General features: G+C 37.8%; 1 protein-coding gene across 4 annotated transcripts in view; it reads right to left on the bottom strand.

The window, feature by feature from the left end:
* The window catches only part of LOC131033541 (THO complex subunit 6), a 221,389-nt gene that overhangs the window by 75,284 nt on the left and 121,661 nt on the right, over positions 1-24,444 (bottom strand). For 2 of the 4 annotated variants that reach the window (XM_057964769.2, XM_057964770.2), the window contains exon 7: positions 21,698-21,751. The exons of the other annotated variants lie outside the window; for them this stretch is intronic. In XM_057964769.2, the coding sequence (XP_057820752.1) occupies positions 21,698-21,751 (54 nt within the window). The remainder of the gene's footprint in view (positions 1-21,697; positions 21,752-24,444) is intronic. 4 annotated transcript variants of the gene reach the window in all.

Raw genomic sequence — 24,444 nt, forward strand, 5'->3', positions numbered from 1 at the left:
GAACTTGATGACTCATGTAGCACATTTATAGATTACAATTACTCTTGATGGTTTCTTCATTCTTCGTCAATGCCTTCGGGTACATTCTGAAACACATTTACATTGTGATTTGTACTTGTAGTACCTTGGGCAGCACTAGATGCATTCTGCGTTGTATCCTTCAAACTTTCCAGGAATGTTTCCCTAATCTCAGGGACTCTGAAAGATCCCTGATGGATCCCCTTGCTGATCTGCTGTAGTTTTTAAATTAATAAACTATATTTTCCTGTGTTTCCTTTAATGGTTTTAGAGAATAGACAGAAGTTGCAGAAGGTTTGTTTATTTTTGTGTTTTTGATAGTTTTTCAGCAAGTAATAATTGGAGAACAAGTACATGAAAAGAGTACTGGAAATAAATGTTCATACACAGCCAAATCAGAATCGTACCAAGCAGATTTCTGATTATTTAAATCAAATAATTATCCAGATAGTGATTCCAAACAATTCCAGGAAGATTACAATAACAATGATTCCAACCTGGATAAAGAGTGAATACTGCAATCAAGAATGAAGCTGCTGCAAATGTCCAACGCTCTTACATAGCTCCACGTGGGAAGAGAAATGGCTGCAAGGTACAGCCGTACGGCTGTTAGGTGATGCCAAGCTGGAAACCCCAACCTCCACGCTGAACCCTAACTCTGTCCACTGAATCCTCCAGAAAGATATCGTACCAACTCCAAGGCACTGAAACTGAATGCTAGAACCAATAACCACTGTGCTGGGGGCTACGTCCTAGACATGCAAGACCCTGGGGTTTTCGTCCCAGATGCTGAATCGCTCTCCAGAGCAAATTCTCCAAATCAAAGATGAAAATGTGTAAAAGATCCCAAGAATTAGGTCTCAACTTCCTTATAACACCTTCCCACTTAGCTCGAACCCTAAAAGTGACTCAATGTGGCGTTTAGGGTTAAAATGTTATATTTCTCATTTTAAGTTGCCAAGTGCATAGAAAAACAACCCTTTTTCAAATATAAAGAAATCCGTTCACCGAAAGGATCTGAGTCAAAAGAGAAATATTTAGAAAAGTCCAAGACCTTTCCAACAAGCTATTACACCAAGAGATACGCATCCAAATGAGGCCAAAAACCCCTTATTATACCAAAATGGCTATAAACATAGCCTTATTTAAATAATAAACGCTAACTTAGGAAATATTAAAAATATAACCCAAATAGCTGCAAAATGCTCAAATAACACCACAAACCAGAAGGTCAACCTACCACCTGTCTGTGACTGAAGTCGGAAATCAAGGATCCACTCGCAATCTCATCCCAAAAATCTAGGGATGCTCCTAGAAACTAGGAAACAAACCCAAATCCTCTGAAACTGAACACAAGGAATAATCTCAAGGAGACCCAACCCTGGGTATGAGCATAACCTCCTAAATAGTAGGGATATCCTCCATAAACGTAGGAACTGCCTCCTAAAAATAAGGAACTGCTCCAAACTGATCAACTACTGCCAGTATACCGTCCCAAACACTGTATAACCACACTGAGTCTCTATCCATCACTGTTAGCCTACAAGACCCCATAATAAGCTGACTCACATGTCTCTGCTAGACAAAGCTAAAGAGGGCACATGAAAAACTCTCATCAATTCAAACAAGGATAAACTTACTTTTATCCTCTTAACTTCCTTTGTGACATTTTGGCTTAATCTCTGTAACTCATTCTTGCAAGGAGTAGAAGCATTTATATTTGTCCTCTGTCTATACTCACGAGCGTCCTTTGGAAAAGGAGGATTATTGCTCGCATCTGGATGCAGTGGAGTCTGAAAATTGTTAGGAGGTACTAATGACGTTACGGGTTCCCAATTTATCCTTTGGTAAAACTTTAACTAATCATTCATGTTTGTTGGAAGGCTTGAACTTCCTTTGTTCCTTCTACTAACACGCTGTTATGTAATGCAGGAAAGCTATATTCTCCTACCTGTTGTGACCATTTCACACATCGCCCCATTAGAATGGGGACCCTCTCTTTTTCGCTTTTGTTTTGTCTGTTCTTCTCTCTGCTTTTAGGGTTTTGAGTGAGTGAGTTGTCTGTCTGGGCTAAGGCTAAACCTTAGGGGTTTCTTCCGATGTTATTCAAGCCGAGTCCAGTCAAATTTTGAAGGTTATTAAGCATCCTCTCGAGGATTGAGATTGTTGAACTAAGGTGAGGCTGTCAGGAAAGTCAAGTAGATCTCAGGTTAGGTCTAGATTCAGGGTTTTTTGGGGTAAAATCCAAATTTTGTCTAAGTGTTAGCATTTTTGAAGAGGAAATTGTGTATTTTTGCCTAGGTAAATTTTGATCAAATTTTGGATGCAAGATGACACCTGAAACTAACTGGTTCCTGGCCTTGAAGATGACCTAACTCTGCTTTGTGAAGTGATTGGAAGTTTAAATTTTGGATGGATTAACCAGAAAGGATAAAAGAGCTCCTGTCCCTCTCCAAGGGACCAGGGCGAAAATGTTATTTAATGCATATTTGTCACTGACTTTTCTAATTTTGTTTTGTGCAGGGTCTCCACAAGAGATAATTGGACGTGATTTGATGCTTTCAAGGATTTTGAAGGCATGAAAATGATGAAATTTGAAGGATTAAGAGAAAAGCGCTCCTGTCCCTCACCAAGGGACTAGGGCGAAAAGGCTTATTGGAGTCATTCCTGACCTTGTTTGGTCAAATTGAGACATCAAAGGCATGGTGGAGGACGAGATGAACATGATAGAGCATCCAGACTTGATCAAAGATGATGAAATGATGGAGTTTTTGTCTAGAAAGGTAAAAGTGCTCCTGTCCCTCACCAAGGGACCAGAGCGATTTTCTTTATATACACATTTTTAAACCTTTCTTGGGCTTGAACTTTTATTCATGGCGTATAACAAGTTGATATTTTCCCTAGCAAAGGAATTTCGAGATGAAGGACGAAGCACTTTGTCCTAGAAGACAAAAAGCGCTCTTGTCCCTCACTGAAGGACCGGAGCTTGATTTTCAAATTTGCATTGTTCTCGCACGATCAAGGCAATTTTATGATTTGAAGAGACCAAGGAAAACATGATTTATCCATTGAATATAATTTTAGTGGTCCACAAAGGAGGAAATCAACTCAAATGACAAAAAGTGCTCCTGTCCCTCTCTGAAGGACCAGAGCGATTTTCCAAAAGTGCTCCTGTCCCTCTCTGAAGGACCAGAGCGATTTTCTAAAAAGTGCAAATTTCTTGCAAAGGCAAGGCAACTTTTGTGATCGAAATGAATGGAAGAAGGCATGATTGACCCATTGAAGATAATTTGGAAGGCTAGCAAAGGACAGATAAGCGTAATTGCAAAAGTGCTCTTGTCCCTCACCAAGGGACCAGGGCGAAAAACATGTTATCTAGCCTTTCTCACCAATTTTGGACAAATCTAGGCCAAGGCACAAGTTTGAAAGAATGTTTAAAAGGCTTCAAAATGGAATTAAGATGCAAAATTTGCAAATTTTGATGACAAATGGCAAAAGCGCTCCTGTCCCTCTCCAAGGGACCAAGGCGAAATTTCCAAATATGCCCATTTACCTTACATGTTGAAATGCTATTTTTGTTTCCAGGACTCAAGATGGAGTGGGGAATGATGTTCTACGCTTGGAAGATAATTTGAAGATGATGTGATCAAGAATTTGTGCAATGGACTCAAAAGTGCTCCTGTCCCTCACTGAAGGACCAGAGCGATTTTTACAAAATCAACAATTTCCCTCCAAGATTATACTAAGGCAAAGTTGAGCAAGATGATAAATGTCTTCTAAAGCATGGCGAACAAAGATTTGACTCCAAAACTTAACAATCTTAGGCTCAAAGGCAAAAAGCGCTCCTGTCCTTCACTGTAGGACCAGGGCGAAAATCCTTAGAACATCAATCTTGCCTTGCAAAGAACGAGTTAAGAGTGCATTGAATGAACGAAGGGGATCATCGCTTATCCCACAACGAGAATTAGCAATTAAATGATGAAAGATCGAGGACAAAAGTGAAAAGGCGCTCCTGTCCCTCTCCAAGGGACTAGGGCGAAAATGTCCTAAAACGTTCCTTCTAGAGATCAAATGAATTAAACTCGATTAAAACTGCCATTTTGGAGAGCTTAGATGAAGTCTTGAACGTGGAAAATAAGGAATGCAAGACCAAAATTACAAAAGGCGCTCCTGTCCCTCTCCAAGGGACCAAAGCGAAGTTAATGGCATTCATTATTTTTTGCCATATTTCAACGTTGATATCCTCCAAATCGCATTATATGCCAAAATTACCAACTTCGAAATATTTGAGAAAAATGAATTAAATTGGCATTTAATAAAGGCGCATTGGTATTTAATAATTAATTTTGAGCCTTAGAAAATCGATTTTTTATTATTATTAGGGCATTTAAAATTAATTTTTATTAAATTAAAATTAAAAGATGGAGCGCTTGGAGGTTTATTTTCATTCATTTTACCAAGTCGGCCCCTCCTTTTGCAATTTTATTTATTTTTTTAGCCTATTTTATCAAGTCAGCCTATGGAGAAATGAAATGGCGAGCGCTCTATATATTTGGGGTGTGTTTTTCATTATTCAAATCATTCACTCATTATTTCAAGTGCGATTTGGAAAACAAGGAGAAAGTGCGAAACCTGGCCTATTTGGAGCGAATTTTCCTCAAGTGTAGAAGGCTAGAGGTGGTGGAGTTGATGCTTGTGAAGACTAAAGGAGGCACATTTTGCGAAAGGGAGTCTTGTTCTACATTTTGCCTATCGAATTCACCTTATTTTTGCATCATTTCTTAGAGTTAATTCTCAAGTGGAGGTATGGCGTAGTCACCTTGACACCATTATTGAAGATTTGAATTTTGCGCTTTGTTTTAAAAATCCTAAAGTTTGATGTAGCTAATTAGGAAATGATAACTCAAGATTTATCATGAAGTTTCCTAATTAAAATCTTGAATCTTCCTTTCTACTCTTCAAAATATGTTACTCATTATGAAATGTTGTGTAGGTGTCAAGATGGCGACTCCGAAGACAGGAGCATCCACTAGTCGTCCGGCCCTCATGAAGGAAGATCAGAGGAATGAAGAATTGGAGACCAAGATCGTGTCCAAGTGGAGCAACATCGGAGATACCAACTTGGGAAACTTCAGTGTCAAGAAGTTTCGAGAGGTCCCTTACATTGGCAAGCCATCACCTGTCGCAAAGAGAATAATTGAAAGTGGCATCATCAAGGCGGCCGGTTTCCCTCCAGCAGTCCAGTGCCATGAGCTGATGATCGAGTGTGCTCGCCATTATGACTCACAATCGAGATCGATCGTGTCCAAGGAAGGAAACACTTTGGTTTACCTATCAAAGGAGGCTATAAGTGAAGCTTTCCATCTTCCAGAGCATAAAGATATGATTTACAAAAGCCTAGACGGAGCCAGATCAATGTATGAAGATGATCCAGACACTTGCTTGAATATCATCAATAAGAATTGGTTACTCAAAAGTCGTCCTCGCCTGAGTAAGGTTCCCAACACACCACATAGGATCGACTTTCAGGAGGAGTACAGAGATTTGATAACTTTACTCAATCGAGTTACAGGGGCCCCTCAAGCCTTCTATTTTGAGAAGTGGATGTTCTACTTCATCCAAGTGATAGTTCAAGGAAAAGGAACAATTCATTGGGCCAGAATTATTAGCCATTGCCTAGACGTGCAGTTAAGAAGACTAAAGCCTACCAAGTCATTTCACATGAGCTCATACGTCATATATGCCTTGATCAGGAGTTTCAAATATACAGGACTACCTCATAGAGGAGTGATCGGAAGAGGACTCGGAGAAGTGAGAGTTTGTGACTCTTATGTTCATTTGCATCATCCACCTGGAAGTGACTACAAGTTAGTCAATGATACCTTCACAATGAACATCACTAGGATCTTGCAAGGCGGGATTCACAATCGACTATCTCTAGATGCACAAGAGCTTGTAAAGAGGTATGGTGCTTGGTTCATCCAATTTCCAAAGTTTACATATATCAGAGTTCATGGGTGTCCTTCACCTCCCTACATGTTGCTGAGGTATCCGACAGACAGGATACTGCTACTCGAGGTGATTAGGCAGTTGGCAAACTATGCGAAGGCATTCAGACACAAGCATAGAAATGGAATTCCCGTGCCCATAATATTGGGGAACTCAGTTGAGGTATGTCCTAATGCTTTAGCCTTGGATGATGCAAAGAAGGAATTGGCCTCATATTCATTCACATTCTTTGCCTTAAGAGAGAATTTTGATCCTTATGAGTATATAGAAGAGACATATGGTGGGAAGTACAAGCATGAATTTCAGGTAGAGGACTTTTGGATGAATCTATCAAGTGATTTAGAAGTGAAGAGAAAGATGCATTCCAGATTACCTTTAGATTTCATCAGGAAGTGCAAAGTCTACAGAGTGACCGATCAAGCTCGGGACAGTGGCAGACATCTCCAGTCATCCTATGACAGAGAAGACAAAGCAGTGAAGATAGATTGGAACGAGCCTGAAATTTCAGACTTGAGAGCTTTCATGGCCCCAGTTTTGTCATGCACTCGCAGATGGGTGGATGTACAACATCAAAAGTTAAGAGAACAGAACGTACCAATGACTTTTACTTTGGAAGAAAGACAAGAAGAAGGAGGAGCAAGCGCAAGTGAGGGCAATTCTCATCCTAGAGGCGCGAAGAGGAAAGAAAGACCTGAGAAAAGGGAACCCTCCAAGAAGAAGCAAGAGGTCAATCGAGATTGCTCATCAGGTACATCATCCAGACATGAAAAAAGGACAAGTCAAGTTGAAGGACAAGAGAAGACGGTGCCTGAGGTTGATGAATCTATGGAGTCAATGGCACCTCAGCATTCGTCAAGTCGATCTCCCCAAGTCAATGAGTTACATGAAGAAAAGAATGATGATGAAGTGACATCGCCTCTCCGAGAAGATGAACCATTGCTTAAGGAAATACAAGTTAAAGAGACAAGGTCTGCCATTCCAGATTGGTTGAAGGAGAGATTGACAAGGGTGATTGTGATTGATGATGAAGATGATGTAATTGACTTAGAAAGCCTTATAGGAAATTCTCAGGAAACAACAGAAAAGAAAAAGGCCACCAAAATGACCAAGATGATCAGAGATGAGACAGGGTCCAGGAAGTTGCAGATAGCAACACCAGTAGTGGACAAGTATGAAGGTGAAATCCTTGCAGAGGAATATGATGTAGAAACGTTTGAGCTTGGTCCACTCACTACTGAGCAAGCATTGGATGAGGCAACCGATTCATTTGAAGCACTTAAAGACAAGCTTAAGGAAGAAATGGAAAAGAATAGAAAGCTTGAGAGAGAGAGAGGTGCTTGGAGAGGCTACTTCAACCATCTCAATCAGCCCTTGGGACGTCAGGATCCAGCAGTGTCTCCTGTGCAAGCACTTCCCCTTGAATCAATTGGCGAGGCAAAGAGAGTCAAGAGTTTGGTTCAGCTTATGAGTTCTTGGATTGACAAATCCCACACAGTAGCCATTGAATTTGCAACAAGAATGATGCAGACAATCCACCGAGCTATCCAGGTCCTTGAGATCGTACACAACCTAATGATAACAGTAGCCGCTTTCGCTCACACTAGAGATGTCATCATTCCTGTCCTACAAGTAATCAGGCAAACACCAAGGAAGATCCTAGCACAAGAAAAGATAATGGATGGAGGAGCTCATAATTTACTTCAGTGGTCAACTCTACTCCAGATGAAAGAGGTTCTTTTCGAGGACATCAGCACCAAATGCAATCAAGTTGAGGGCATCATCCATCCAATTCAGGACAAGGTGTTTGAGGTGTTGTGTACCATTCTTGGCAGGAGGATCGAAGTTGAGACAGATGTGGACCTTCAGGAGTTGGAAGAAAGAGTCAAGGTCATCTTTTGCAAAGATGAGAATGTCATCACAGATGAGCAGCGAGATCTAATGTTTACTACTATGCTCATGATTGAGAAGATCAAAGAACTCGAACCTGAATGGGATACGGCTCTTCTCAAGGCCTTTGATCAAGTTATCCATTTGGAGGAACGAATGAGGAATCTTCCCGAGATTCCTATTGCTGAGATTGAAGGAATCGTGTCCAGATTCGTTGCATATGCTAAGAAAGAGCATTGGAAAGGGAATAAGGTTCTAGAAGAGAGGTTGTTATGAATGATGTGGCATCTTAATTATCATTGGTCTATGTTCCCTCGATTTTTGTGCCAATTAAATATTTGGCTATGCATTTAATAATGTTCAACTAAAAAGGGGACTTTTTGTAACAAACCCTAATTAGGGTTTAGGTGTCAGAATCTCAGCCGTTGATCTCCTTTTGATCTGGGCTATTCATTGTAATTGAGGATGCTATATATACCCTCACTCATTTTCTTTTTGTCATTAGATATTAGAAATTAATGGTTAGAAGTTAGAAGATTAGAGCTTTTGGAGAGAAGAAAGTTATTTTGTAGCAAGATTGAGCATTGACGAGAGAATTTCAAGCAATTGTTGTCTATTTTGGCTTTGAGATCAAGAAAATATTGAAGTTATGGTGTTTTATTGCAACTCTTGTGGCTATCTTCATGGTTGTTTACTTTCTTGAATCATTCTCAATCAAAGTAGTATTTAAGTTTGAAGGACTAAGTGTTGGGCTTGATCTTTGGTGAGATTCACGTTCCAAACCACTAGCTTCTTACTAATTGTAAGGACGCCTTGTGTGGTCAACTGGAGATATTTGGATTGCTTGAACCTTCAATCATTATTGAACTATTGATATGTACCTTTATGGTGGTATTTGTAATTCTTGATGATTTGAAAATCATTAAACACCTTAGAAGATCGCATCAATTTCAGTAGAGTTGTAATTGCTTGGCAATACTGAGATTGGTAGAATCTTACCAAGTCTAGCCTACATTGAGTCATTCTTAGGATTAGATTAGAATTCATCTCTTGCAAACCCTACCTTTTGATCTTTTTTGAAAGCTTGTTAGTTTTAGGAAAATTTTGTTCCTGCAGCTCGGAAACGTAAGGCCCCTTGAAGAAACAGCATTTACAACGACCACTGGTGCTTATCCACACGTAGAGATCCTACAACGAAGAACATTGAAGTCACCCTGATTGATCCTTTCTCGCGATATCTTCAGCATTCAGAGACTTTACTCAAGAGAGGATAAGGTACCCTTGGGTATTTTATTTTGTGTTTGATTGTGTACAAAATACACGTCAACACTACCTGCAGTGACTAATTTGCAAAAGCTGGAAGAAATACCGAAGGTGAAACCTCCATTGGGTCATTGGCAGATGTCGACGAAAATCTAACATACTGATCTTGTGGCTCATAATTGTCGAAAGTTGGTGGGAATGTGGAATGTTCCAAGACCAGAGCTTGATCATATATCACCATTGGAACTATAGCTTTGGATAAATTCTCATGTGTTTCCCTTTGTATTTCCTTTTGGAAGATGTCTATTGCAAGCTGAAACTCTTAACACTGTACTTCAGAATGTTGATTCATATTATGAAAGCTACAGCATCCTAATAGTGCGGTCTCAGCAAGAAAAACTTTATCAACGGGTCGACTTTCAAGATTTGGAGGAGCGTATAGGGGAGAAGGCACATTTCCCTTATTGGGGGTGGTATTCCATGTCCTCTGAAATCCTTGGTTGTTGTTGCGGAAACCTTGATTGTTGTTTTGTAATCCTTGGTTGCCTGATTGGTTGCCACCTTGATTTCCTTGATAATTACTCTGGTGTCCTTGGTAGCCTCTTTGCATTTTTTGGATCCAATTATTCTAGTTCCGTAAGTATGTGACCTCAGTTGATAACATCTTGACTTGTTCAATCAAGTTTTTCATTTCATCCTTCTCTTCTTGAGTTTTTGAGGATGTTCTTGAATCTTGGAGATATACCGGTTGTGACGGCGGTACTTGAGAAAGAGGTGCTCGTGGATGGAGTACCAATGATTATTGGGAGTGGAAACTGGATTCCTGACACGCGTGTGATGAGCCAATGCACGATTGATCCATTGGATTTGATTCTACATAGCAGGAGTTCCCAAATAATTGAGCGGTCCTGAGGCAGCTCCTACTACAAAATTATTATTGACTGTGATTGTTGCAGCGTATGCTTCTTTCAAATTTGTTGAGGCTGGATTTTTGGTTTTCACAGACAAAGCTATGAGGCAATCCAAGGCTGCATAATAAACTGGTAATGTTGCAGCGGTGTTTAAATTGTACGGATCACGTAACCTTGCATAGGCCTTGTGAAATCTATTGTTGAAAGTGTTGATTGGTTCATGTTCTCTTTTTACTTCCACGAGCTGTTTGTACAGATCCGTTGGATAAGTTGGTGCCTTGAATTTTTCCAAGAAGGTATCCTTCATTTCTTGCTAATTGTGGATAGAGTTGGCTGGCAAGTAGATGTACCAATAGGATGCTTCATAGTCAAACGTATACGAGAACAGCCTACAAGCAACATCTTCTTCTTGGATATTCCTATATGAAGGAGATCTTCCAAAATCTTGATATGTTCATCCGCAGTATGGCTCATATCACTACTATGGAACTTGGAACAAAAATGTTTTGGGTTCTTGGGCATGTCATGATAGACGGTAAATGCCATAGGAGATGCATTAGTTGGATGCCACACCATTCGGACGTTTGCTTGATGTACTCCTACTTGAATTGGAATTTGTCGGACAACTGTTGACAGGGCTACTTGAACTGGAATTTGTTGATTATTTGATTGCGTAGCTCTTGGAAATGAAATTTTAAGAGGTGGAGTTTGGAACAAACTTGAAATATGGAACAAGCTGGAAATATCCTCTTCAATGGGTATCGCTTCACTTGGTGGATTTGCTTCTTCGCTTGACGAAACTATCTTTTTCCTTTGCTTGGACCTGGTAGGAAATTCTAACTCTAGAAATTCTTTTGATGAGCTTGGAGCAGATCTTAAGGCTTTTAGAAATTTGTTGGGTGACAATGAATTAATAAAATCCAACATGACTTTCTTCAATTCTGTTGAGGACATGCAAGAATCAATTGGGGTGCTTGATTTCTTTGTAAAGCAAGTTGCCTTCGAAGAGCATTATAAATGTGTTGTGCCTTTTCTTCTTCTTCTTCAAAAATGAAGCACATTCAAAAATAATCAAGAGCATTTCTCTTACTTCCCCATGCAAGGGTGTACAATTCTGAAATAATGTCTTCTTGTTCCTTTTGGAAGCCTAAATCCGGTTGGAGTACTAGAAAAATGTCACTATGCAGAAACACCATTTTGAATCATATTGCAAAAATATTCAGCAATTTGATATTTCTCCTTAATTGGCCCTCCTAGCGCCAATTTTGTTGGTGTGTTTTTTATGCATGCACAGCTCAAAATAAAATACCTTGAGATATCCTATTCTCTCTTGATCAAAGTCTCTTATGTGCTAAACAAATGGACTATGTGATCACAAAGACAACTCCAAGGTTCCAAATTCATGTGGATAGTCTCAGTTGGTTCATTGTGATATGTTGGTAATCTCAAGGGGACTTACACAATTGTTCGAAGAGTTAGCCCATTTGAAGATTCTACTGATTCCTTCACTTAATTCTTTTTTATCGAACAATTTTTTCAATAAGTGCTATTCAATCCTACTTCTACTAGCCTTTGAAAAAAAAGGGCAAAAGATGAGGGTTTAGGAAGACAATTCCAGCCCTAAGCTAATCCTATGAACTCGGGAGACAGAAATTACAAACATGGAATTCAAAACCAATTCTTGCTTCGCCAAAATGAACAACTACACAAGAATGGTGCTATCTTCTAAGGTAATTTAAAGATTTTCATATCACTCATATTCACCAGCACTTTGAACAATGAATAAAGCGATCGAAAAATAAATTTCATTTACTGGTTTAGGCTAACTTTGCAAAATAATTGAAAATCATCCAATTATAAAAAGTATAAACATGTCATTCCACATTGCAACTTTATCAAATCCTTCATTCAATCTAACAACTTGGAAATAAAACCTATTCTAATGAGAGAAAAGAAACCATGCTAACTTACAAAAGTGGACAAGATTCACCAACAATTGAACAACGGATTATGTCTTAGCACTTAAGAAGTATCACTACAACAATTTCTCTGAAATCTCTCAGATTTACTACAAATGAAATAAGAAGGGTTTATATAGGAACCCTTATTAGAAAGCAACGGCCAAGATTGAGTTAAGATCAATGGCCAAGATTAAACAGCAAACCTAATTAGGGCAAGCTAACATACTTATCCAAAATGGACTAATGAGAAATGAACAACTAACAAATTCAGCATTCTTCTAGAAGCGAGCATCCCTTATCCTTTTCCTTGGCAGAAAATTCAATGAACCTGGTCATTATGGGGCCCAACTCTTCCATTGAGACACTTGGCAAAATGTCAATTGTGTAATCCATCGGGTCAATCTCATCTTCACACGTGACAAAAGTGGCCATCCAATCAATTTCCAACTTTCGAAAACCACCTTCAATTGACATGAAATAGGATGCCTTGCTGAAATGTTGCATTTGGATCAAATTTGCAAGATTGAAAAAGTTGTTTCAAACTTTGGCCTTCAAGTTCTCTATGTCCAAGTCCCTGTCTCGAACTATTTCCTGCTCAAGCACATCGGCAACTATGATGAAGACCTTGTCTTGGACAGCTTTGATTATTTCCTCTATTCTGGCACCATCATTCTTCATTCTCTCCAAGACATCTCCTCTAGCCACCAACGTGTGATACCATGTATTGAAGTCATATGATGTTCCGGCATCAATTACATTCCCATTGACCAAATCATGCTCAAGAATTCCTTTCAACACCTTCAAACATCGAATTGTTTTTTCTTGGATAATTTGAAAATCCTCCCAAAATTCAGCTATGCTCTGGATTCTATACATGAACGAAGAGACCCAACCATAGACCTGTGCCAATTCTTCCACGAATTTGTTGGCCTTATTTGCAACTTCTACAATTCATTCCTTGGCCTCTTGGGCTGCCATCTTCATTCCTTCAAAGTTTTCACCTGACTCTTGTGGAAGAACCAAAGGTCGAGCAATTACTGCCTCTTCCCTTCTAATAGGATTTACCAAATGTTAGATATAACCCTTCAATTGTTCATTCTCTTCCTTGAGTTTTCTTTTCTTTTCTACTTCTCTCCTTAGCCTTTTTTTGATGGCGATGAATGAACCATCTAGCTCCTAAACTTCTTGTTCCTTTGTAGTAGGACCTATGTCCACAGTCATTAGTTCATATTCTTCAAGAGCAATGTCTTCTTTGGATTTGTCAAACTTTGGAACGGCAACCTGCACTGAACGGGATCATGTGCAATCTTTATGGATTAAAGAATAGTTCTTTGCATTCTTCATTTCCACAGGCTGGTTCAATCTAGCTAAGAGTTATGCCGAATCATCCACCAGTTGGACTTCTACAATAGCTTTCCTTTTCGTTCTTTGCAATAACCAACTTTGTACCATTGGTTGTTCAATGCCATTATCTTCTTTATTTTCTTCATTCCCTTCACTTTCCTCAATTCCCCTGAGTGCAGAAAACATTCCTTCTAGAAAACTTCCTTTCAAAATATCCACTTAAATATTTTCCAACTCCACATCAATTGTTGTTACTGGATTATTAGGGCCATCAAGAACAATTTGCTGCTGAATTGGTTCTTCATTTTGTCCTTCACAATTTGGAGGAATTTCCATCTCCACTTGTTGATTATCTGCAACTGGAGCCTTCCCCTTATTTGTGGATGAGCCAACTTCTTCAACCAAAAAGGTGTTGGCAGAGTAAGATGCTTTATTTGCTTTCTACTTCTTTCTTCTTGAACGCTCTACTGCATCTTTCTTTCTGCTGGAATTTCCACTTCTTGGCTTCTCAGTATCATGTGTTACTTCATCCTCTTCGGAAGAACGGGAAAATCAAGTTTCCCATCAAATCATAGGTGAAGGCGATATTCTTATCCCTTAGCTTGTGAATTTGCTGATCCACCCACCACCTACTGAATTTCATGACTAGTCTCATTAATGTATCCAAATCTAAAAGCTCGGATCTGGATCAATCAGATTTGGATACCATTGATGAGAGTCATGAGACCACAAACAAAACTTTCTAAATTTGGATACATTTAGAAAAAAACTTTCTAAATTCTGAAAAAAAGCAAACAACAAATTTCTAAATTTCTGAAAAAAAAGCAAACAGCAAAATTCTGAAAGCTCAAGTCCAGACCAATCAGATTTGGATACATTGATGAGACCACAAACAAAACTTTCTAAATTTGGATACATTTAGGAAAAAAAAATCTAAATTCTGAAACAAAACTTTCTAAATTTAGAAAAAAAAGCAAAAAGCAGATTTCCTAATATATAGGATGTTGTCAGAATTGACCCCCAAAAATTGTGATTTTTCTCCTTCGACCTCTCTGGGCACATCTGTAGCATCAAAACACTCTTTCGACCATTCCTTCACTGATTTTGGTGACTCCTCTAAATTTTGAAAAACTTGACTCATTTGCACAGGCCAGAGACCGGAGACAAAACCCCAAGACACCAAAACACTACCCTAAAAATAGAAAAACAAGAGGGTCCTCATTTGCAATGGGGCAATGTGTGATTACCTCACATCAAGTCCACGATAATTTTGTCTAGAGCAATCAACAGAAGTACTTCCGAACCAGGTGAAGAATACCAATCCTCCGTACACATTTTCAAACATCATTTCATACCATCCCATCAGCATAATGTGAACCTGTAGATATTTCTTCATCATAATGTCAAGAGAACAAACATCCGGACCACCAGCTGCACATCAACTAAGCCTATCAAAATCCAGATCACCAATAACAACCAGGACAACATGGGATTGACAAAGGTTTGACATCAATGACAACACTAACATCCATATGTGTAACACAAAAAACCTCTAAATCCACAATTTCGACAAAGAAGACTTCACACAAACCAAGGATTTAATTTTTTTCAAAAAAATTCAATTCTCTTTTAAAAAAACCGATGAAAAAACTTCGAGAACAAGTTGAAGATTACCCAAGAATTTTTGTTCTAAAAAATTCACCAAAAAATTTCAAGTGGCTCTAATACCATGAAATCGTAATTGCATGATTGAATTAATGAAGATGAAAGAATACATATAGGCAATTACAGAACGATGTTTCTAAATGAAATGATCATGAACAATCGACTAAATTAGAAACAAACTAAAACTAACTAATGACCATTAATAATATAATGTATACTTTAATAGTTTCCTGAAGTTTGGTGTGAAATTTGTGCAATCGGGTGTATATAGATTGTGATAAATTTGTTATATGTTTGTGGGTTTGTAAGAAAATCATCATTCGTTAGAGGGTTTGGTTAAAAATAATTTGGATCAGATTATATGATTATCCCTGCATTTTAAATAAATTATAAAAATATTTCATTTGGGGACATTACAACAGGCATTGGGGCCTATCACCAGCATTTTCATGGGTTTATCCCTCAATGCCAAAAGTGGTTGACTTCATTGCTGCCATCTTTGACCTTATAAATGTTGTGTGCCATCATCATATGAGAGCATAACACCAGATTTGGGCAATTTGGCGTCATTGTGCAGCATTCATTGCATAATTCCATCCATTCCTAGCCTCTTTTTTGTTATTTTCCAATATCATTAATCATCTCCATTATTGGGTTTGTCGAGGGCAAAAATATAAGGGGATACTAAATCGTTTTGGTGGCTGTTTGTGCCATTTTATGCTAGTTTCCAGCCATTAAGCAGCCATACAAGCCTGTATCAGCCAGCCACCAGTTATTGCCGCACCTGTATGTCTAAGCTTCAATCATAACTGGTTAAATCTGGCTTTGTGGGTTGATTTGTCAAAACCGTTAAATAGTTCTGAAAATATTGATTCCAACTTGTAATCATTTTTCCAAGAGTTGCAAATAAATCAAACCAGGTTTCTGAGGGTTTCTAAAACTGATGTTTTATGTGGGAAGATGCTGTAGTAACTTTTCCAATTCAGATCTGAGCATTTTTGCCAACCTAGAGTTTATACCGCTAGTTATAATTGATAAGATTTGGTTGAGATTTGTCATTTTATAGTTTGACATTTGATTTCCAACTATTTGTTTCCATTTAAATATATTGTTTACAATTGCTGTGCAAATCAAAAAATTATATCAAAAGTTCACAAAAATTCTATAAAAGAGACATTACATTATCCTTTTATTCAATCTTTGTTTTTAGCTAAGTAGCGTAAATGTAATATTATCATAGGGTTCATTTAAGTATGTTAATATTTAAATTTTTAATCCTTTAAGTCATACCCTTAGTTTTGTTTGTTATGTGTGAACTACCCAAAAAAAATAAGTAAATATTTTTTAAGTCATTTAACGTTTTATTTTTGCTACAAAGAACTTCCCCTTCTAATTTGAAAAATGTTTTTACTATATATGTTCCTTTTTGTGTTACGGTGAAAGCTATGAGTTAAAATGCTAACAAACTAGATGTACTTATAAATCCCACCAGCATACTTTGGTCAATGTGAACATTAATAAACCTTCTTTCTTTATTTCTTTCTTTCTCTCTTTCCTCTAATCTTTTGTTAAAAATTGTCTAAGCCGCAGGGTTCACCGGTCTGAGGGCCTAGTATCAGTCCGGTTTGGTTCGGGTCCAGGTCAGGCCAGGGTTCATGCTCAGGCAAGCCAATTCGTCCTGGACGAACCTGGATGCCTAGGCACACAAATTTACGTTCTTTTTGCAAAATTTTATACAACCACCAAATTTTTTTGCAAAATTCACTACAGACATTTTGAAGAAAATGAAATTTGCAATGAGGAATGACAATATTAGTAATATAAAATTTGATAAATTAAAATAACCATGTGGTAGGGTATCTTGGCTGTAGCAAAAAGACAAACTGATAAGCAGAACAAAATGCAGAAATTTCAAAAATACAAAGGGCTTGAATGTTTGGCAGTGTGTTGGACATACATAGAGACTATATCAAAGGTTGAACAATCTGAAATTTACAAACATGCAGAAAATTCAGAAATTCAAAGGGCTTGAACATTTGGTAGTGTGGTGGACATATATAGGGACTATATCAAAGGCTGAACAAATCTGAAATGTACAAAAAAGCACAACATTTCACATATGAGAAGCTCTAAGCAATTGTGTTCAATATTCGAGAGTAAATCAAATGCTAAGTAATCTAAAATTTGAAAATATATACAAAATTTCAAATATGGAAAGGCCTAATTTACAAGATAATACCAATTAATATGACTATATTGCTGAATGTAGTTTTCCATGTTTTCATTTCATAGGAGAAGATTGTATATATATAGCAGTATATACTATCTTTTCTTGTTTATATGACGCTATGTGACATTCTAATCTTAATTCATGCTTCTAGGCTGCATATATATATATATATATAATTTTTACATTGTTTTTGTACTAATGAACACAAGCCCCTTTTCAAAATTTTGTTGTGCAGGCGAACAGGGTTCTTGAACCCGAACCAGCAACTTAAAGAATTGTTCTAGTTCACTACATCACCTAGCAACACCATTGACCTAAAACTTTCATTAAAAACTACTAAAAATAATAATCCCATCTATTACTTAGATTTTGATTCATAAGTATTTTGTAACATAAATACATCTTGTTTCGACTCATAAACTCTAAAATAAGAGTCAATGGAATGAAATATATGATTTATATTTGAAACTTATATATATCTCTATGGAAGCCATAAATAAATTGTATTAAAGAATCTCTAAAAAAGACAATTACATTATATTCTTAATACGATAAAAAATTTCACATGAATCCAAAATTTCAACCAATGTGATGTCCCCGTTTTATGAAATATTAATTCCAGAGCATTTGGCCAATTTCTAAGTTTTATCATAAGCTTCTAGGTGTTGATTTTAGACTTTCAGATTTAAACTATACTCAGAAAAACTGAAGTTAATTACTAAATCAATATATTTGCTGTTTAGTTTAATTACTTTCAGACTTAGACATAACATAAATTGAGCAAAATGAACACGACACACAAATACCCTAGGAAAAGTTCCATAGTTGAACTACTCGCGACTCGGCTCGACTCGCCAAGCCCCTAAGAAAAAAACTCAGCGAAAACTCGGGAAAAACTCGGCGAAAAACTTGGCAACATAAAAACACACTTAATTTTAATAAAAAATGCATTTTTTTTGCAAAATTTAATGAGAAGATGCATCCAATGAGTCAATAAATGATAACACAAAAGAAACAAGCTGATTCTAGATATATTTAAATGCGAAGTGTCTACAAAATCGCATCCTCATGAGAAATGCTGATGGCTGGAAGCAAAATAGTAAATAGTTTTTGTAAAACCAAAAGTAAATACAGCTTCCTCTTCCCAGCTCTAGCTAAAACTAGTTTCAAACTTTCATCATATTTGAAATTTCATCATTCATACTCATAGTTTCAAACTTTCAACTCTAAAATGTATAATACCAGGATTGCTTCAATGCTAATTATGTTGTTATATGGAGCCTAATCGGACTCAGAGGTTAAATTTTCCCTACTTCCATCAGTGTAGTTTACCCCTATATTTTTCGATGGGGGTTTGGGGGCAGCGCCCCCAAGTTGGGGTCAAGGGGCATCGCCGAAGGATCCTGAAATTTGACTAAGTCTGGAAAATTGAAGAATCCTCCAAAAACTAGATTTTGCATTATAACTCCTGGAGGTCCGAAACCACTCTCAAACATCTTGACAGTATATATGGAATATAACTTAAAGTATAAGTGACTTTCTTCTTTCTTATACTTAAATGTTATATTCCATATATGAATCCTGATGTACAGACCAAAAAACTCGGCGATTACTTGAGGGCATAGTGGGCTCTCGACGTGGCCCTTCCAAGTGAGTTTCCCCCTTCTCAACCCAATACCATATTGAAAAACAAAAAGTGCATGTATTTTTTACCATTTTCGGCTATTATGCTAACGCGAGCGAGTTTTTCTTTAAAACTCGCCGAGTTTTTGGCAAAAACTCGCCAAAATACTCGGCGAGTTTTCCTAGCGAGTAGAAGTCATTACTACTCACCAGGTCCAAAAACTCAGCGAGTTTTTGTCACTCACCGAGTTTTCGGCGAGTGTGTCATCTTCCTAGGAGGAAAAACCCAACCAAAAGATCTTCAAATCTGACTATGAATTATATCCAATTGTAACAGTACATTACTTATCTCGTAGCTTTGATGTGGCACACCAATTTGTCTAAGCCTTTCACACAGCAATACACCTATTGAATCTGTTTTGCATGTAACAGCAAGATGACCTTTAGATGAACAAATCTGGAAATTGTCTTTGGCTTCACATATGTCTTGCAATTCGCATCTTCTATTGAATTTCACCCTTGTATTAACAATTGCCTCAATGCACACTTCCTTCAGTTCGCATTTAGAATTCTTTCTTTCTGATTTTCGCACTTGCAGAATAATTATCGCATGTAATGTAATTGTGTTTTGAATGCATCAAATGGTGCTCAATATATATGAGGATAGACTCCAAGGTTGAGTCGGCTGAGAGGAGTATTGGCACCATATTTTAAATAACAACCACACACGTTACAATGCATAGGCCCCATTTAATTTGGTGCTACACGCTAAGTAAAGGCAACACTAGGTGTGCTGGAGAGAACTCCAAACTTCTTGGAGGATGCAAGTTCAGTATTTCAAGATTTATATTTAGGCATTGAGCTCAACTAGTGTTACGGATTGCAATGATGCTTTCAGAAGCATTTTTGGACTGTTAATGTTTTCTCCAAGCTTCTTGGACAGCACATCTATTTTTAGTAAGTCAACAACTTGGTACCAGTCATCACATCCCACTACTTTGGTGACATCATGGCATGATCGTAATCGGATTTTGAAGTCATGGCAATGCTTTCCACAACTCGGATGGAGTATTTATAATATACAATTAAGGTTTTTATTTTTCCCCTTAAAAATGGACTTCTAGGGAAAAGTGAGGGTGACTTGCACATGAAAAGTCATTTTATAGTTCAAAAACATAATCTGGTGGGAGAATGAATTATTTTTTATTATTTCAAATTGTTTTTCCATCTAAAGATTTGAAAAGAGGTTGAGGGGTCTCATTCGCTCATATGCTAAAGATTTCATATACCATTATGTTGTTGGATTGAACTTGTGTGTTCTTCCTTGATCTTTTGATGACGAAAACCCTCACTGAATTTCTAGTTTCAGATTTGGAAGACAATCTCTAGCTAGAACGAAGTGGTTCTATTCAGAATCACCATTTTGTAGATTGTGTTTCAGTTTGGGGTTTAGTATGAAGGTCTTTGATGTGTTTTAACTTCTAGATTTTAAAGTGTTGTCTTTAAAGTGCTTTTTAATGATGATCTCAGGAGTTCCTTGTTAGACCATACCTCTCCTTTACTGGGCTGTACCTATCACTTTGCTAGGTCATACCCTTAACTTGTGTGGCCAAGTTCCCTTGTTCCCGTTTACTGTATCATCTTTGGTGAATGTATGAGTAGTTCATCATCAAGCCGTACTATTTCCAGAAGGATTTGAAGCTGTTTGGACCTGTGTTTTATAACTGGGGCCATACCATGTGTTTGTGAATTACCTGGCTGTTTGGCATGAGGGTTTGGACTTTGGAGTCAATCACTTTCCATATATACTGATTTATGATGGTAAAGAGAAAAGTCTAGGTTTCCTGCCTTGTTGCCACCTCTGTATGATTGGTGAAAATAGTGTTACGGAGAGAAAAGACTGATTTGGGTCTTCTGTTATTGAGGTTTTGGCTGCCAGTCACTCACAGACGTGAATTTGAGAGCAGGTCGCTTGCTTTTTTGGAGACCTTTTTGGACTTGTTTTGAGGCGTCATCACTGATGGAAGATATTCCCAGCAGTTTTGGACAGATCTGGAGTGTTATTTTGCTGTTTATGGGGCCGTACAGTTTAGGGCATCAATCGGATTGACTACTGTTCTTCAATTACCAGACCTGCAAGTTCATTTTCTTTATATTTTGGGGGTCCAAGTAAGGTTTATGGTGATTGCAGTTGTTAATTTTCATTTCACCCCCATGGACAGCACATTGGGTGTGATTTTGTATCATGGTTTGACTTTCTGGCTGTAGCTTATCAGTGCTGCAACTTCATGGCAGACCTGTGCACAAGTAGTTAGTAGCAATGAACAAGAATCTCTAGCCCTTAATCAGTGCATTACATCATTCATCCAAGGTATTTTGCAATAGTTCATAGTTTGGTGCTATTTCATGCCACTTGGAGTTGTAATATGTTGCTATTAGTTATTACCTAGTTTGACTCAGCACTGTTTACATTGTAATCAGAACCTTATGACAATCAATATAATTATTGGGAAAGTTTGTTTAGAGCCTTCTTGTTATCAAACAAAAATAAATAAATAAATTGAGGGTGGTTATTACAATAAATATGAAGCTAACTTAAGTTTTACACAAATAAGAAAAGTAACGTATCAAATCAAGTTTCTTCACAAACCTCACTCTGGAATGTCACATTTTCTTCCACAAAACCAGAGATTAACAAGCTAAGAGACTAATTCCCTTAAGAAATTCATGAAGACAAGTAACTAGTTTATATTTTAAAATCATGTACACATCTATGCCAATACTACCATATCCCAACTATATGCATTCCCATCTCCTGCAGCAGAAAATATGCGATTTCCCTGCAAAACAAAAGATAAAGGAAAGAAAACTGGGGTCAATAATATGTTCAATTTGTAAATCAACATAATAAAAAATTTACAAATGAAAGTTTCAAGGTATGATAACCATCACAAAGCGCTCACAACATTATCTAGTAGAGAATTAATATTCCAATTGGAACGTAACTAGAGATAGCAATGGTCAAGAGTCAAATTAACAACCATTAACCACACAATCATCTTAGAGCACACAGGTTCAAAGGAAATGCAAGTGGAACACAACAATCTTCCATTCACCTAATTTGTAAGCACAAACACAACATCGCTTGCTAGGATAGGTGTTTCGGCTAGTCTAGAGTTCACTTGGCAATATTGTGTGGTTTTTAGCCTTAGAATGAGAAGATTTTGTTTTGACAAGTCCAAGAGTGAGTCCGGGACTAAAGGTGAAGGTTTTGAAAGGTTAGGTTAGATGTCTTGCTTTAATTGTTGTCAAGGGTGGAATTGCAAGGTCCCCTTCCAATTTCGCCCAAAGAATACATTTAACCTATGTATCCCCGATGTTGACTTGCAAAGAATGCTAAGTGTATTGTTGTGTTGTGCACACACTCCCCGTGTCCAACAAGAACCCCCTTCCTTTTTTGCCTTGATAGCACTAAGAGAGAGAGAGAGGGAGCTGAGAAGATGCACAGGTGTATTTGGAATCCAAGCCCATAAGCCAAAATCCGCATGGCATCCTAGAGACAAACAAGCTTGGTGTAGAGTAAAGGTGAGGTCTAAGTGTATGAGAGACTAAGTAAATCATAATCTCTTCCCAGGTGTCTAGCTTCATACCTCCTAAATTCGATGTTTTCTATCAAATATGGGAATAGGCCTTAATCCTTTTGGCCTTCCTACCATCCAAGGTTTGTCTCAAGTTTCCTCCCTAAAGGACTCTTGAAAATGCTTAAGCAAACACTAAAATTCATCTCAAAAGCTTGAGCAAAGTTCGGCATTTGCAAGTGTTGAGACATGGACCAGCTAGGACTCGAACTTAGGATCTTCCATACGCTGCTGGAGTGCTCTACCACTGAGCTACTGGCCCCTCTTGGACCAGTCCATCGTCGGTCCGGGTGTGGCTTACTTCCAAGACCAACACCCCCCCTTAAGCCACACCTCTCGTGTGCTTGGGGCTCCTAGCCTAGACCTGGCTCTGATACCATGTTGAGACATGGACCAGCTAGGACTCGACCCTAGGACCTTCCATACGCTGCTGGAGTGCTCTACCACTGAGCTACTGGCCCCTCTTGTGTAATGTCCCCTTTTTAGCGCAACATGATATGGGGTGTCGTTAGCCTATTCTGACATGGTCCCGAAGGCTAACAAGGACATTGGTGGGATCCTGAGGTGTTTTGGCCTAGGTGTTTTCAGTTTCAGGCCAATCGGTGCTGCTCTAATAGGGTTTCTAGACACTTACTATTTATAGTAAGTTAGTCTCCAAGCAGTGACTTGAAATTTTTAGTGTTTGCCTGGTTGGCATAATTATCAGTAAAAAAATATTTGAAGGCGACAATGATTTAAAGGGATTATCAACAATGTTTTAATATTTAACGATAAAGTGTTAAGTTAAATTAAATATTTAACTTTATCGTTATATTATAAGGTTGGGAATATAAAGTAATGTTAAAAATATTAAAGTTCCCTTTAATATGTGCATTGTGGGAAATAATATTTTATTCTAAAATGTATCATCCCACATTTAGGAAATGAAGTGTTTGCATCCAGGAAGAAGATATAAATTGAGGTTGACAGCTCTCTTTTGGGGTATGCTTGGATGAGATTAATGTTATGCTATTGGATTTCGTAGAGATCTGATTATTGGGCTTGGAGGATGGAATCCCTCTTTGCTAGCATTCTCTTCGCTGTTGAAAGACACAGTCAGGAGGATTAATGGTGTTTTCATTCAGGAAACACATTGGGCTTCATCTGGTGCTCTCACATGAAGTTTTTACAGGGGTTTGAAAGTGCAGATTTGAAGATAGTGATTTTGCTATAGTACCGCGTGAATAGTGTTTTGCTACAGTACCACGTGAATAGTGTTTGCTACAGTGCCACGTGAATAGTGTTTTTGCTACAGTGCCACGTGAATAGTGTTTTTGCTACAATGCCACGTGAATAGTAAAAATGCTACAGTGTCATGAATAGTGCTGCTATAGTGCATGAACAATGTTGGTATGAAGTTTACTTGTTTTTCCTGCTGATTAGAAGTTTGGAAGCCTACCATTACATCTGCAGACCACTACAACATTCAATTCCAGGTTTTTTCTATCATATTTTCATAACTAAGCATTGTAATTGTTGAATACAAACCTGAATAATTGTCGCAGCCCATAAGGCAGTTGAATGTGCACATTTATATTGCAAATCAGTATTTAACAACAAATAAGAAGTTTCGGGTTTTGCATATATTGTTGTATGTTTGTCAAGTGTTTGATAAAATGCCATGTTAATTATTAAGCAATTTAATTGATATCACATAGTAGTTTGCAAGTCTCTTTCAAAATGAAAATAGGGGTGGTCATTACATCTTGGATCAGTCCATCGTCGGTCCGGGTGTGGCTTATTTCCAACACCAACAACAGGGAGAATGTTTGATTTCTTCTTCTTTCCAACCCCCTAGGAAAAACCCTAAAAATAGACCGAAGTTCACCTTTTCCTCTAAAAGTTAGGTATTTTTA

The sequence above is a fragment of the Cryptomeria japonica genome, chromosome 1 (assembly GCF_030272615.1).
Source record: "Cryptomeria japonica chromosome 1, Sugi_1.0, whole genome shotgun sequence".
Taxonomy (NCBI): domain Eukaryota; kingdom Viridiplantae; phylum Streptophyta; class Pinopsida; order Cupressales; family Cupressaceae; genus Cryptomeria; species Cryptomeria japonica.